General features: G+C 32.1%; 1 protein-coding gene across 1 annotated transcript; it reads left to right on the forward strand.

Annotated features, from left to right (window-relative positions):
• The first annotated feature begins 8,418 nt into the window (after positions 1-8,418).
• Positions 8,419-9,164, forward strand: LOC116002703 (flowering-promoting factor 1-like protein 3). The gene has a single exon (XM_031242869.1). The coding sequence runs from the start codon at positions 8,512-8,514 to the stop codon at positions 8,818-8,820; it is 309 nt and encodes a 102-aa protein (XP_031098729.1). The 5' UTR covers positions 8,419-8,511; the 3' UTR covers positions 8,821-9,164.
• The last annotated feature ends 7,138 nt before the right edge of the window (positions 9,165-16,302 follow it).

Raw genomic sequence — 16,302 nt, forward strand, 5'->3', positions numbered from 1 at the left:
ATATATATATATATATATATATATATATATATATATATATATATATATATATATATATATATATATATATATATATATATATAATTATTTAGTACTTTATTTGTGTATTTATTTATTTTTCAAGGAGGACTACTTCAAAGTCTTAGACAACTTGTAGGGTTTGGATAAAATTTGAAAATACATATTGGGTATCAGATTATTTGCATAATGTGTGTGTGGTAATTAGTGTTTAGTATAAACTTGAATAACATTGATACGAATATCTTTAAAAACGGTGTCTTAGCTTGTACGTAATAATGTTGTGCCTTCCAATTATATTTGAACTATAGAGTGAGAAATACATACAACTCCAATAAATACAATAACTAAAAGACAAGAAAAGTTTGTTAAAAGAGAGAATAAAGTGAAAGGTGCAGCCTTATATCGTGAAAAATATGGGCAGCTAGCTGTGCTCCGTTAATTAGAATAGAACATTGCATACACTAAATAGCAGTTTAAGCTATCATTGATAGATCAGAGGATCTTTTTTTTCTAGAAAATTCTGAGAAATTTGCCAATATTTCTCTCCCAACAAAGATTCCGTATGTGGGTTTAGGATATTTGGATACACAAAATAATGGATTCTCTTCAATCCAATCCTACCAATCCGCTACTAGATTCTCCCCATCCACACATTTTTTTTAAAAATAAAATTCCTAGAAGATGTGATCAAGTTGGTGTATGGAGTATGATTTTTTTTTTAAATTTTTTTTAAAATTTTTATACATTAAGTTCCCTAACTTACGCTAAACTAATTCTAAATCCTCAGAACTCCTGCCTAAGCAGTCGTTATACCATGGACCAGGGTCATGACTAATACTATAGTTGTGTTGAACTGATACTGCAGTTGTGTTGAAATGAAACTGCAGTTGTCACAAATTCGATACTTATCAAAACTCTTTAAGTCAAGCTTTCCGTAGACACTCTCAAGTGGTCGTTGTGAGTTTCCCCCGCCACCTAAAAATTAAAAGAAAAAAAAATAATACGCATAACAAATCTTGAGTTCAAAAGTATTATTTTGTTCCTTTATTAATATTTTTTTATATGCATTAACTTTTCATGAATTGGTTGATTTCATCATGAATTAGAAAAAAAAAAAAATCTACGTTCTAATAAAATACCAAAAAAAAAAAAACCTAGCTATTGTTATATAAAGAAGTGATTATTTGAAGGTAAAATTATAAAATTAGAAAGGGTAGTAGCATCATTCAAGAATTGTGTGCTAAAACTTACTAACATTTAACGTGATTATGGTAAGTAATATAAGATTTAATTTGATATAATACGGAGTATTAATTACTGTATGAAGTAACTTTTTAAATTTAATGTAAATATATAAGATTATCCATGAGTATAGATTAAATTTTGTGCGCATCATATCATTACGAGATTTTATACTTGTGAACAATTCTTGGCCTAGTTGTTAAGCCATTAACTTGACATTTGGTTCCCCGGCCCCCAGATTAAACAAAAAATGGAATACAATATTTCATTAAATAAGTCGATCTATTTTTCTGCTTGCTTAATTTTTTTATGTCTTGAAATTGACAATTCTCTTTATAAGGAGAATAGACATTCTCAAGACCTATTTTACAAAAATTTTGAAAATAAAAATTTCAAAAAAAAAAAATGTTCAGCAATTTCTCGGTTAATTCAATGCATGTGTTTGACATGCATACTTTTTCTTAAACTCGATTTGGCAAAACCTAAGTTTGTTTGTATTGCTTATTTTGAGACACCCCTTCTTTGTGCGTGAAAGAAAACATCTACGCTATACAATTCAAACTCTTTAAGAAGTTGAATTGTGTGTGTGTGTGTGTTGTACACACACATACTGGTGCAAACTTACTTGCGTTTTCAATATGGACAAATGTTACTTAAAAGCCTTCCAAAACTTTATTTATTCAACTCAATGAGTACATTTTGAAAATTATTTTCTCATTAACTAATTATCCATTTTAAGTGTATAATATATCATATTAATCTTCTTTATTTATGAGAACTCGAATCTATTTTGATCACACCCAATTTGAAAGTGAACTTAATTGTTGTAACATTTGGTGGTATTTTCATATTAATATGGGGGTTACAAATTTTATTTATTAAATTTCATTAGTGCTAATAAAATATATTTTCTCCTATAAATTAAATCTCTATGTTGGGCAAAATGTTTTGGATTTTGCTTTTTTAGACTTCCAAAATCTTGATTTTCCTCTCCCTCTCAAAAATCACATCTCTTCCCTGAAAAATTTCTGCCAAACACTTCAATATAAATTTACGAAGGGCTCACCATTTTTAAGTTCGCCGAAAGCATTATATTTGAATGCTCAAAAATAGTGTTGTAATTGATTTTATCATAAGAGAATGACAATATAATGCTCCTGCACCCTCGATAGGTATGTAGCGAATTGATTTTAAGGAGAATGTGTGATACACACGACTTGAATTTCCATTTGGGATTATATGCTAAGAATTTCGAATCATGTTGCTCTATTTATTTATATTTTTTGATATATCAACTTATTCTAAATTAACCTACACATTCATATATGGGAGAAGATTGAGAATTCTCAATCATGGTGGTAATTAAATTGAAAAAATAATTACAAAAATATAAGGAAGATCTCCAGGATAACTCGAGTTCGATTCTCACAAGTGACAATTCTTCTTCGGTTTGCTCCTGTGTCTTTCCGAGCGAATGTGGATTAGTTGGGTGGATCTAGACCTATAAATAGACGGAGAAAGATTCAAAACACCTGGTGAGTTGACACAAAAAAATTGTATTCTGTACAATTTATAATTATACTGCTATAGTTATAGTTTTAAAAATACAAATAAAAATAAAATTCGGACTCAGAAAGATACTTTAATTTGGTTCATTCTTCCATGAGACCCGGCACTTTCTTCCATGTAAGGGGATAATTGACTTAATTCCCAAATACTAAAGAAATTTTTATTGAAAGAGATATACCAATAAAATATTGCAAAAAGTTGAACTAATATTCAATTTTCACCTAATTATATGTGAAATATTACTACTGGGTAGTCAAAGCTTGATTGCTTGTACATCAATCTTAAAATTAGTAAGGTCAAAAATTTAGAAGCAATCATTTTCAAATGTTCGGGGAGGTGGGGAGAGTAAGGAGGATTTTACTATTGAAATATGATGCTAATTGTTTCGTAAGTATATATAAATAAAGTTATGCATTAATTATTAGTTATAACGAGTGCATATATATATTTTGATAAGTTAGCGGGTTATTACTATTAAAACGTAGTACTAACTGTTACACAAGTGTAAGAAAATAAAGTTAAGTTTTTGATACTAGTTATAATTTTTGGCATAGTAATAATCATTTGATCTTGACGAAAAAGAGATGCCACACACTATTTGCATATACATACACACATCCACACATGCAAGCAACACACACCCAGTTAGCTATGTATGTGCAATTTATATTAGACGGATTTATCTCGTGCTTCTTTGTTGGTTGTGGTCATAAGTAGAATTCAAATTCGAATAGCATTTATAACTTTATCATAAATCAAAGTTATATCAAGATATTACGAATGAAATGAATAATGTGACCTTAATTACATTCACTATCCAGTCTATCTCACTTCGAAGGAAATTTTTGAGTATCTACTCTTCACCTATTGCATGATATATAGTCTTGTTTTGAATAGTTGCTAGCTTTAACATTGATAATAAAAATAAAATAAGTATACTTATTTTTCATATGTTAAATTTAATTAAAATTTGTCTTAAATAGAGATTTAACAAAGTTAACTTTAATATTCTAAATGTTCAATTAAATTTATTTACAAAAATTGTTTCAAAATAATAACACAATATAATGTTTCAATTATATTCATAAGCTAGATTTTCATTTGCAAATTTTAATATGTTTGAGGAGGCTTAGAAGTTCAAGTCTAGGCTGTCCAGCATCATGTTATCGAAGCGTGACGCTGACTAGCTACTACACAAGTAAAAGAAAGTAAATGTGTGTCTCTGCTAATAGCTATAACTTTTGGCGTATTGGTAAACACTTTATTATGACATAATATATATATTATATGTTGTTTAATTTTATTAATGATCCTAAAATTAACTTAACTATTGTGTATATATGTACTGTGTACATACACTAATATGAGGAGTTAATACCCAATAGAGTTCTCGACTATAGTAGTTTTACTTGATTTAGTCCTAAGTGACTTTTTGTGCTTAATTTAGTCATCGGCTTTGATGCTTTTACCAAATTTAGTCCTCTGTTAGGAATTTTGTTTGTTGGCTATTAGTAGCAGGATTAACATGGTAATTTATGTTTCGTTTATTTTTTTGTCAGATTACTCTCCTAATTTCCCCCTTCTTCATCGAGGATTAAATCGAATAAAACCACTATAAATATTATATTAAAATATACAACTTATCACAACAGGTGAATTGGTAGGTGTAATGTCATAAATAAATTTGATCTACCATCAACAATGAATGAAAATACAAACTTAATGGCAACTTATCACAACAGATGTGCTTTGTCTTTCCTATGTGACATATATATATATATAACAATTTATTTACAAAATAAATAATTCTTTGGATTGTCAAAGTTTATATAGTTGGTCATAAACTAAACTAATGAAAAGATTGATATGAGTTCTTTCGATTGTCCATCCAAAGCCTTTTTTTATTATTTTTTTCTTTTTCTTTAATATGAAAAATTATTATTGGGTATCATTTTAACCTTAATGATCCAAATACATGTATCTTGTAGTTTTAGAAATGACCTATGATCCCACATTGACATGGTTCATTAAAAAATTATTCTGCAAATTAGGCCTAAATAGTAGTTAAATAATAGCAAAAATACTGATTTTTTTGACTACTATCGACTCTATTAAAGTGTAGTATTTGGGGTTTAATCCTGTGATCATCACTCAAGGAGAGTCACAAAGGTGCCAATTGAGCACAAGGTGCTTGCCACAAAAAATACTGATTTAATAACTAATAAAATATAGACATGCATAATATTTTAAGGCATATCATGCACTATTCTAAATTGTACAAGGTATGTAGTCCATGTTTTATTAATTATATCCTCCATTTTAGTACTTCTAGTAAGTAAAGACTAAAAAGTAAAATTGTGTGTTATTAAAATATTGCATCCCAAAAAATAATCAAGAATGATTGTACTCTTGAAGGGCTTTAAAAGAAGAACAAAAAGAAAAAACCAAAACAAACTGATATAGAAATCCGGAGGCTTCACATGGTCTTATAAGTTCAACATCGACCTTTTTCCCCAGAAATCAGGTCCTCTTCGACCAAACTATATCCATTGGACATGTGTCAATAGCAGTGTGTTCACACTCACATATAACATATCAAGTGAGAATAAGTTTTCTTGCGGAGTAATGTTGTCTAATATGTTTAAATTTAACCAATTAATTTTGAGTATCTTGAGTGCAATTTTATATATTCTTAGAAACATTATGATGTTTTGTACCGTACACGTTTGAAGTTTGTAATGTTTATACAATTATCACCTAATTTTTATTTGCGTTAGAGTTGTTAATTATTTCAAATCAACGACTAGCATTGATTTGCATTTTTTACAAGAAATATTTGTATATATCCAAAAACTTGGCTCCTATTATGGTGTTGTCATATTAAAAAAAAAAAAAAAAAGTAATCCAAGAAACTTAGGAAGTTTTTCATTAAATGTCCATTTGGAAACCCGAATTTTAAAAGATTTTTCGTGTTTAGGTATTCAAGTAAAATAAAATCAAAAGAAAATATTCATTCAAGTCAATAGAAAAATGCTTAATTTGACGAAAAATGTTTTCTTAAATTTTTAATGCAAAGACATTTTTTGAATTTTTTATTTTCCTGTATTTATCTTTTCTCTCATCTATTTTCAAGTTAGTTTTTGGATTAATATTATCACCACCACTACCACAACATTACCCGTATCAGATCTAGAGGGAGGGCAATGGGGGCACAATTGCCCCTTACCCATCCAGTCGTTATATCGTGGACTGTGGTCACTGATATTACAGTTCATCGCAAAAGATACTGCCTTACATTTGTATTTTATATTATCGAATGAAACTGTAGTTATATCGAAATGTAACTGTAGTTGTATTGAAATGTAACTGCAGTGTATATGAACTGATACTGAATAACAGTTTCACATTTGTTTTTATATTATCGAATGAAACTGTAGTTATATCGAAATGTAACTGTAGTTGTATTGAAATGTAACCGCAGTGTATATGAACTGATGCTGAATAACAGTTTCACATTTGTTTTTATATTATCGAATGAAACTGGAGTTATATCGAAATGTAACTGTAGTTGTATTGAAATGTAACCGCAGTGTATATGAACTGATGCTGAATAACAGTTTCACATTTGTTTTTATATTATCGAATGAAACTGGAGTTATATCGAAATGTAACTGTAGTTGTATTGAAATGTAACCGCAGTGTATATGAACTGATGCTGAATAACAGTTTCACATTTGTTTTTATATTATCGAATGAAACTGGAGTTATATCGAAATGTAACTGTAGTTGTATTGAAATGTAACCGCAGTGTATATGAACTGATGCTGAATAACAGTTTCACATTTGTTTTTATATTATCGAATGAAACTGGAGTTATATCGAAATGTAACTGTAGTTGTATTGAAATGTAACCGCAGTGTATATGAACTGATGCTGAATAACAGTTTCACATTTGTTTTTATATTATCGAATGAAACTGGAGTTATATCGAAATGTAACTGTAGTTGTATTGAAATGTAACCGCAGTGTATATGAACTGATGCTGAATAACAGTTTCACATTTGTTTTTATATTATCGAATGAAACTGGAGTTATATCGAAATGTAACTGTAGTTGTATTGAAATGTAACCGCAGTGTATATGAACTGATGCTGAATAACAGTTTCACATTTGTTTTTATATTATCGAATGAAACTGGAGTTATATCGAAATGTAACTGTAGTTGTATTGAAATGTAACCGCAGTGTATATGAACTGATGCTGAATAACAGTTTCACATTTGTTTTTATATTATCGAATGAAACTGGAGTTATATCGAAATGTAACTGTAGTTGTATTGAAATGTAACTGCAGTGTATATGAACTGATACTGAATAACAGTTTCACATTTGTTTTTATATTATCGAATGAAACTGTAGTTATATCGAAATGTAACTGTAGTTGTATTGAAATGTAACTGCACTGTATATGAACTGATACTACTGAATAACAGTTTCACATTTGTGTTTTTTATATTATCGAATGAAACTGTAGTTATATCGAAATGTAACTGCAGTTGTGTTGAAATGTAAATGCAGTTGTGTTGAAATGTAACTGCAGTGTATATGAACTGAAAGTGAATGGCGCGGAACGGAGGTCATTTCATCTGTCTGTTTTCATTAATCAAAGCGACGTCGTTTTGATGCGCGGTTCACAATCCATTGTGGACCGCGGTCCACGATATAATTTGCATTACCGATCTGAAACCTTGGGTCAATCAGTTTTCTGGAAATTTTGTTTCGGATAACGGATTACCAGTATAAGTGCACCTAATATGCTTTTCTCTATTCCATTCCTCGAAATATTCGGACCGTTCAGGAATTTGCAATAATAGCATACGTCCAAGATTTTTACGATTATCAATAAAGATAATATAAGATTTTTTCTAAGACTTGATTAGGCTATTAAAATGCAACCCCTTAACATTTGGGTAATTTCAAAAGTATCCCAGTCTTCCCCTATCTCTAATCGCTTTTTTTCCTTTACTTGGTCGTTTTTCTTTTTAGATTCTCTTTTTGGTTTTTCTTTTCCCACCCCCTTATGTATATATGTATGTATACATATACATATATAGCAATGAATTATATATAAAACCAAATTGTATATATAAATTATTAAATGTTTAAGTAGCTTAGTTAGTATTTCTTAAAATTTTTTTAGTATATGTCATAGATTCAAGTCTCACCAACTAATCTCCGATCATACATAACAAAAATAAAATAGAGATTATATATGAATATAATAAATGATTGGTCTTGGTCTTATGCGAGATAATGGAACGCGTAAATACTTTTCAAGAAATATAACTCTATAAATCAAGTTGGTCAGACCGTTAGATTTGATAACCAATTATGAGCAATTTAGAGTGAATAATTTACTCAGTTCTGGCTTTTTATAGGAGGAACATGTTCCCATTACCCATACTCATATAGAAAATCCCAAATAATAAAAAATGAATAGAACAAGCGAGTGAAATTTTTATTTTAATTTATTTGGACAACGAAAGCTCATAGGCCCCTATATAAACCCCCATCCACTCGCTCATCTCTTCTCAAGTCATCATCATCTCCGATCGAAGCTAAGGCACCACCTACCGGCCTCAGCTCCCTTAATCGATCACTCCCACCGCTCTTATCTATCATGTCCGGCGTTTGGGTGTTCAACAACGGCGTGGTCCGGCTGGTGGAGAACCCGGGCGACTGCCAGGGCCGGAAAATGCTGGTCCACCTCCCGACCAACGAGGTTATAACCTCGTACGCCGTCCTGGAGCGGAAACTGTTCGCCCTGGGCTGGGAACGCTACTACGACGACCCAGAACTCCTCCAGTTCCACAAGCGATCGACGGTTCACCTCATTTCCCTTCCCAAGGATTTTAAGAAGTTCAAGTCCATCCACATGTACGATATTGTCGTCAAAAACAGGAATGAATTCGAAGTCAGAGATATGTAGACATATATATGTCTGCCTGTCTCTCTCTACCCATTATCTATCTATCCCAATTCTTCTCTCTCTCTCGTTTGTTTTTTGTTTTTGATTTTTTTGGGTGCCATTTTAGTTAGTTCTTGTCTGGGGTGTTTTGTAATTTCTGTACTTTTTTTTGTTTTGTTTTGTTTTGTTTCTTTTTAAGTTGAGGCCATGATCTGAACAAGGTGATGCCTCGTACAAAAAAATTACAGCTTGTAAAATTTCACAAAATTGGGTGACATGCTTTCTTGAGTGCTTTGATTATTCCCTAGCTAATTGCAATCCATGTTCCATACAATTATATATAAATAAATATTTTATTTATAAAAGTTTGTCTTAAAAACCTTTTAAGTCTCTGCCAAACATAAAGTGCGGATCGGATTCACCATTAAACCTGAGGTAAACTCAAATTTAAAGAATGTCCCTTAGGCAGGGAAGAATCCAAATGTGATGTAAACTATATATATGCCAATTTTAATATTAGGTTGGAAACTAGTTTTATACTTCAAATCTATGCTTGTAAGGTAACGAACCTAAATCTAATTATAAACAAATTGCACACAACTTTTTATCATCATTAGTACATAATTAGCTATTTGATTCTATTATACAACAGATGCAAATACCAGGGACGCAGATTGGTAGTACAATAGATTGCAGACTTTCTGCGTGTGTTCCTAGACACCATGTTACATACTACATTAATTTTATTCCATTTTGTGTATTTACTTCGGTTAACGATATTTGACTGAAGTTTTCAGAATTCAATTTTTTTGGACAAAGTAACGTTTAATTAATTAAACATGACATGAAAATTAAACCTGGACAAAAAACATGACAGGAAAACTTGGCCAAAAAAAAAAAAAAAGAAGAAATTAGTATATTAGTTGAATAGTATAGATGGGAAAATGGTTGGAGGAATAAAGTGAGTGTTCCCACATAAGAGAGTTGCGTACAAGTACTCCACTTTACGTGCGTAAGTTCATTGAATGGGCTGTATGTCTCACCCAAACTGAAACCCCGACCAGTTGATCAAAGGAATATTATTGCTACTACGTTAATTAGAATCTGCGACGACGAAGTGGACACTTACATATGACGTTTGTTTATTTGAAGGGACTCGATCACTAACAAACCGGCCAAACAACTTATTATATGGTTCCAACACTCCTCGTCATGGTTAATAGGAACAAAATTTTATGAATTGAAGAACGAGATTTAAGAAAAAAAAAATGTTAGTATTGATAATTGAAATCACAGATGTGGTTTAATTTGAGTTAAATTGTGGTCAAAACACGTCTTGTCAGTCTGAGCTGTTAAATATATGGTTTAAGATAAATAAGTGTTGGGCAGAAGATTGGGGCCACATTTAGTATTTTACTGCTCTAAATATGATATTGGTTGTTATGTAAGTATAAAGAAATATAATTTTTGGGAGAAGAAAAGAAATAAAATTTCCTTTGGTACTAGCTATAAATGTAATTCGTTTTAGTGGTCATTTAATATTATTATACACATTTTAAGAAAAATTAAATTTATCAACAAAAAACTTTATAGGTAAATTACTAGAAGCTATAGATATATATTTTTGGTCAGGCCACGAGGTGTCCTAAGCAGACCATAACTGTATGAGGAACCTTTAATCCCGTTAAACCCATACCATACTCACACTAATCCTCGTTCGCACCGAGCCAACCCAATTAAGGGGCAAAGTGCTGGCCAGGTTTTTTTATTTTATTTTTTTTTTATTTTTATTTTTACAAGAAGGGGTTTGAACTCTCGACCTCTCTAAAGGGACAAGAGTGCACGGTCAATCACGCCAATCAAGCTGGTTAAAAGCTAAGCTACCAACATATTTCTGTAAGTAAAAATAAAATAAAATTAAATCTATAAGTATTTAAGCTGTAACTATTTAATCTGTTGTAAAATTTGTAGGTAATTTGTTATTTTTTTGTAGTGACATATGTTGTTATATTATTGTTCTATTTGGCCTGCATATATATATATATATATATATATATATATATATATATATATATATATATATATATATATTATTTTTTTTTTCTATTCCCTACTAAATGGCATTTTTCAACTCTTGATTCTTATAATCTTATTGCATGCATTGATGTGGCATTGGCACGCATACTTCGTGTAATATTCTTTCAACCGTAACTACTATTTTTTTCTTGTATCCATAAAGGGAGAAAAAAGTTTAGAATAATATATATACACACCTTATCGGATTTTGTTGATTATGTAATTTGAGGTACCTAATTTATCAAGTGATTGTATTATAGTCGTCATTTCAATCAAATAAAAAAGATCAGATGTGTCGAGGCCTCATGGGTGAAATAGGAATGTAGAAAAAAGTGGTTTGTTCTCAATATGCTTTAAAATGTAAAATCTTGCCAAACATATACCAAGATAGATAAGGATCTTTATTATTAGAACCTTTCACAGTTGAAAACTGCTACTCTGACTAAGGATTGGGTTAGCTTATATTAGGGGTTGGCGAGTGTTATTCTCACTTTTCAAACAATGGATTGAATCTAGTCTAGCCTAATTAAATGTATGTGATCTTCAATTTCATAATGGCTTCCATTAGTGTCTTACCTTGAGTTATCTTCTTTAATTAAAGTGATAGTATAATGACACAACTAAATTTTTAAAGAACTATTATCAACTCGATCTTATAGCTCGGTAATGAGATACTAACTTAAGTATGGATCATCAGAAAATATATATATACTTTACAAAGAGGTCAACCTATCTGACTTATTCTCACTTAATTGAGACATATAATCAATCTCTCAGTGTTAAGTACACATAAAATTTGTTACAACTAAATGTCTTATACTTGTATTGCATGCTAGTCCTAAATACGAGGAGAATTGTCTTTGGACATGTGTCTACCGCATATATATATTGGATGCCATGTTATTGCTAAAACCCATTATGACCTATAAGTAGGGATGTCAACGGGGCGGGGCGGAGCCGGGGAATGGGGTCCCCGTCCCTGTCCCCGAAATCCCTCCCCATTCCCCGTCCCCGCCCCGTTCCCCGGCGGGGTCCCCGCGGGGATTTTTCGGGGACAGGGAATCCCCGCGGGGAACTTTTTTAAGTTATGTCAATTTTATTTTTTTTAAAAAAAACTAATATTATGAAGAATAAATAAGTCTTGAATCCTTAAACAAAGTTCAAATTCAACCTACATAGATTAATAAAATTAAAATATCCAAACTCTAAGATTACTACAAATATCCAAAGTTTCAAATTTTCAAACAAAAATACATAATCATATATAAAATGCCCAAACACTTTAAATTGTTTCGAACTCTTTCAAAGTCCAAAGTCCAAATATAAGTACATAACAAAACAAATGAACTTCTAGGGTTTTAACTTTTAATTTCTCATATACTTAATCTTCATATATGTTATTCTGACCATATTGTCTATGTTGCATGTTTCGAAATAAAATGGAATCAAATATGGTTGCTCAATTCAATGCATCAATTTTTGTATATATAATGATGATTGAATCAAATGGAATCACTGTGTGCATATATACTGTTACATACGGAGTGCATATATACTGTTCCATACGGAGTACATCCTAAAGCTATGAACATTCCATGACGTACGTACTGTTAAATATATATAATTTATATTACATGATTTATATAGTATATGGTTTGTCACTTTTAATATATATAAAATATAATATAATAATATACGGGGAATCAGGGACGGGGCGGGGATCGGGGATCAGGGATCGGGGATCGGGGTCGTGGTCGGGGCGGGGAATACCCTCCCCGTCCCCGTCCCCGTCCCCGGCGGGGATGAGGAATTTTTCCCCATCCTTGCCCCCGTTCCCCGAAATAATTCCCCGAACCCGCCCCCGTCGGGGCGGGGATCGGGTTTCCCCATCGGGGGCGGGTTGAATTGTCATCCCTACCTATAAGTACAATCTCCATGTACTAAAAAAAGAACAAAATCTAGCTAAATTGAATACACAATTGTTTGTTTGAGTACTATAAATTGAATACACTATAGTTCACCTAGAAATGTCAATGGAGCGGGAGGCATACCCCTATCCCCACTCCGACTTTCTATCCCATTCTCCATCTTCGTCCCCATCTCTGTCGAGAAAGGAAAAAATTTCTCCATCCCCATCCTCACGGGGATTATCCAGGAACGGGGAATCTCCTAACCCGTTTCTAATTAATTAAACTACATTTAAATAAATAATTCATATATATTCAACTTAAGTATTACTAAAATATTCATATTCCAAAAAATAAATCTCAAGGCAAGTAGATTTAATGTCTACAATATTTCTACAATTATATATATACATAGTAATGCATTGCATATATGTGTGTGTTGTGGGGCTTAAATGTATGTAGTTATATACTTACTTATATTTTTCGGGGACGGGGCGAAGTAGGAAGAGTACTCTCCATTTCCGCTCCCGTCCCAGGCAGAGAATTAAAATTTCTCCCCCTCCCGCCCCTTTCCCTATTTTTATTTCCATCTTCATCCCATCGATCAAATACGAGTACAATTGAGATCCGATCCCTACCTTCACCTTGCTCTATTCTTATAATCTCAATTTACATTATTATACTTATGATATGATGAACTTATATTGAAATCATGAATAAATAAGACGAATACCAACAACGCATGCTAACCCAATCAAATTCTTAATGGCATCGAAGTTGAGGTCATTCGTGACGCAAGCAAGATAACGTATAAGAAATCGGCCGGGAAATGGGAAATTAAAGAAAAAGAAAAGAAAAAGATAGATAGATAGATGGATCTCTAAAGATTCACTTTCTTACGATGCAACTTTGAATGAACGAACCAGGATAGGAGGCCTGAGGCCATGACCAAAACATACCGTCTGTCTTATTATCTTACAAACAAAAGTGCAATTAATTTGTTTCCAGCTTGGCATGTATTATATGTAACGTGAACATAGATAAAGATAGTATTTGTAAATTTTGTTGTTATAAAAGCCAAAAGTCCAAAACCATCTTTCATATTCTTGTCAGTCCTATGCCATTCCTCCTTTGAATGGGCATTCCATGACATCTCCTTCTCCCATTTCTCGACATATATATAAGGTTAGTTGGATAATATATAGGAAAGAGGAAACGGATCGTAGTTTCTGATTTGGTTTCTTTTCAAATATCCAATCCAATATTTCCTCAGAGTATGGCCTGGGGTATTTGACATTTCCATTTGGCAGGCTTGTTCAAGTTGATTTTGATGATCTTTTTGTGATTTTGTTGTGATAACCGAAGTTTTGTTGGACTATATCTTGGACTAAATGAACTCGCTCCAAGCTTATAAAAAGATAAATTAACCACCAAATAGTACAATTATGTGCACAAGAAGCCCAACCCAAACCCAAACTCAGAATGTTGTGATTTTTCATTTTATGTTTTGAAGGAAGCTAGCTTACTTTTGAATTTAGGTTGATAGTGTTAATACCCTGACCTATACGGTCGGGACGCAATCCGGTTTTTACGGTCGGGCGGTCGGACCTAAACCATATCCGGCCGTTTATCGAGCCGACCTAGTCAGATCGGCGCCACCCTCGGTTTCCGGATAGCAGTCCCATCACGACCGCCACGTGCTCTTCCCCTCCCGGGTGAAGGGCGACGTAGTTGCATGCCCGCCACGTGCTTCCCATGCCGGAGCCCCGGGATGCCGCTTTTCCCTCTTATAAATTCCGCATTTATGAGGAGAGGGGGGGACTTTTTTGGCCGGATTAGGAAGTAAGCCTTGAAGAGTGCTCGGACAGTAGGAAAGCCCACTGTGACCCGTCGAGCCCTTCGAGCCCTTTGTATTGTAAAACCGGGCTTGGATCCTTTTAATTAATAAGAGATCGTATTTTCCCGCCTTAGCTTCGTATCACCCTATTTTTACGTTATCATAGGTAGTGTAACACCCCCAATTTTCTATACAGAAGTATAAGGAATAAAAGGGGAATAAAGAGATAAAGTTCAACTTTATGAAGTATTTGAAAATGCGAAAGTTGAAAACCAAACTAATTAGGGTGTCAAGTTTAGTCCTAAAATTTTAAATTGACCACATATGGTCATTTGACTTTCAAATTGTTACCATATGTAGTCAAATTGAAGTTAACCATCCATGGTTCTTCAACTATCAAATTTTAACCACCCATAATCGTTCTAGGGAGGACCGTGGCTGGTTAAATTTTGAAAGTTGAAGAACCATAGATGGTTAACTTGGACCATGAATGGTAACAATTTGAAATTTTAGGACTAAACGTGGCAAATCACTACACTCAGAGGTCCCCATATGACATTAACTCATTAAATCACTATAATATGGGTATCAAGTAATTATTGCAAGTTAATCAATTTGCTACTATACATCTATAAAGACATTACTGCAGATATATTATATCACTACTGCAAGTTCATGCTGCACATTCATTAACTCATTATTGTTACAAGTTCATCAAATCACTACTATAGATCAATGATGCAACTATTAAATGATATATTGAAGAACAAAATTCAATATGTGTGTCATTTAAGAAATATCAACTAAAAATTTTTATTGACATTTTTATATGTTAATTTTATTTATATACAAAAAAAAAAAATCAAGTTAAAGTTGGATGCTTAAAAAAAAAAAAATCAAGTTAAAGTTGAGTTTTAAAAGCTTGCTTGTAAAACGTAATGTACAACATAAATCCGATCCTTTACTTCCCTATTTTATGAATGTTTAATTTGTAGCATAAGTGTTTTCAAAATAAAAAATAAAAAATTGTAGCATAAGTTTGAATATGTAAGTATTTACGAGATTTAATTTGAGTGTAAGTATATTATATAATGAATGCTTAAATCGGGAGAGAGATTTTTAAAGTGATTCTCTTAATGCGTTCTTTGCTTTCACAGTGATGTGGGATGTCACTATGTAATTTGATACTCCGTATTAAATTATAAGCAAACAGCCTTTCACAAAACTTGATCAATAAATAAATTTCCTACTTGTTTCTTCTTCTACAATAGTTTTTCAAGCTAAGGGTCTTCCACCAAATCGCATATTTCTTCATTGTTTTGGCCTCTTCATTCCAATGATCAACCTCCAAGTCCTTGAGCTACTAGCCTTCCAATGCTTCTACAAGGGCTGAGATTTTGTCTAAGAATATACAAAGGTTGAACACTTGAATAATGGATAATTATTCAATGAAAGCTTAGAATGCCGAGTATAACTTTAATTTGAATAATTGTTCCTCTTTCTAGTACTCTAAAATTTAATTCAATGTTGAAGTTCTTATTCTAACATTTGGAGATGCTCTATTTATACATGTAGAGCTTGAGTTTGATCATTTGTTGGATTTGAAAACTTTCAAATAATTGATCTATTAGTATTCCTTGGTAGGTTGACAATCAATATCGTGTCCAACAAAAGCTACCATGC

Source organism: Ipomoea triloba, chromosome 13 (genome assembly GCF_003576645.1).
Source record: "Ipomoea triloba cultivar NCNSP0323 chromosome 13, ASM357664v1".
NCBI lineage: Eukaryota > Viridiplantae > Streptophyta > Magnoliopsida > Solanales > Convolvulaceae > Ipomoea > Ipomoea triloba.

Bases quoted from the DNA above. Each gene is read 5' to 3' on its own strand.
- LOC116002703 (XM_031242869.1), top strand. From the start codon at position 8,512: ATGTCCGGCGTTTGGGTGTTCAACAACGGCGTGGTCCGGCTGGTGGAG.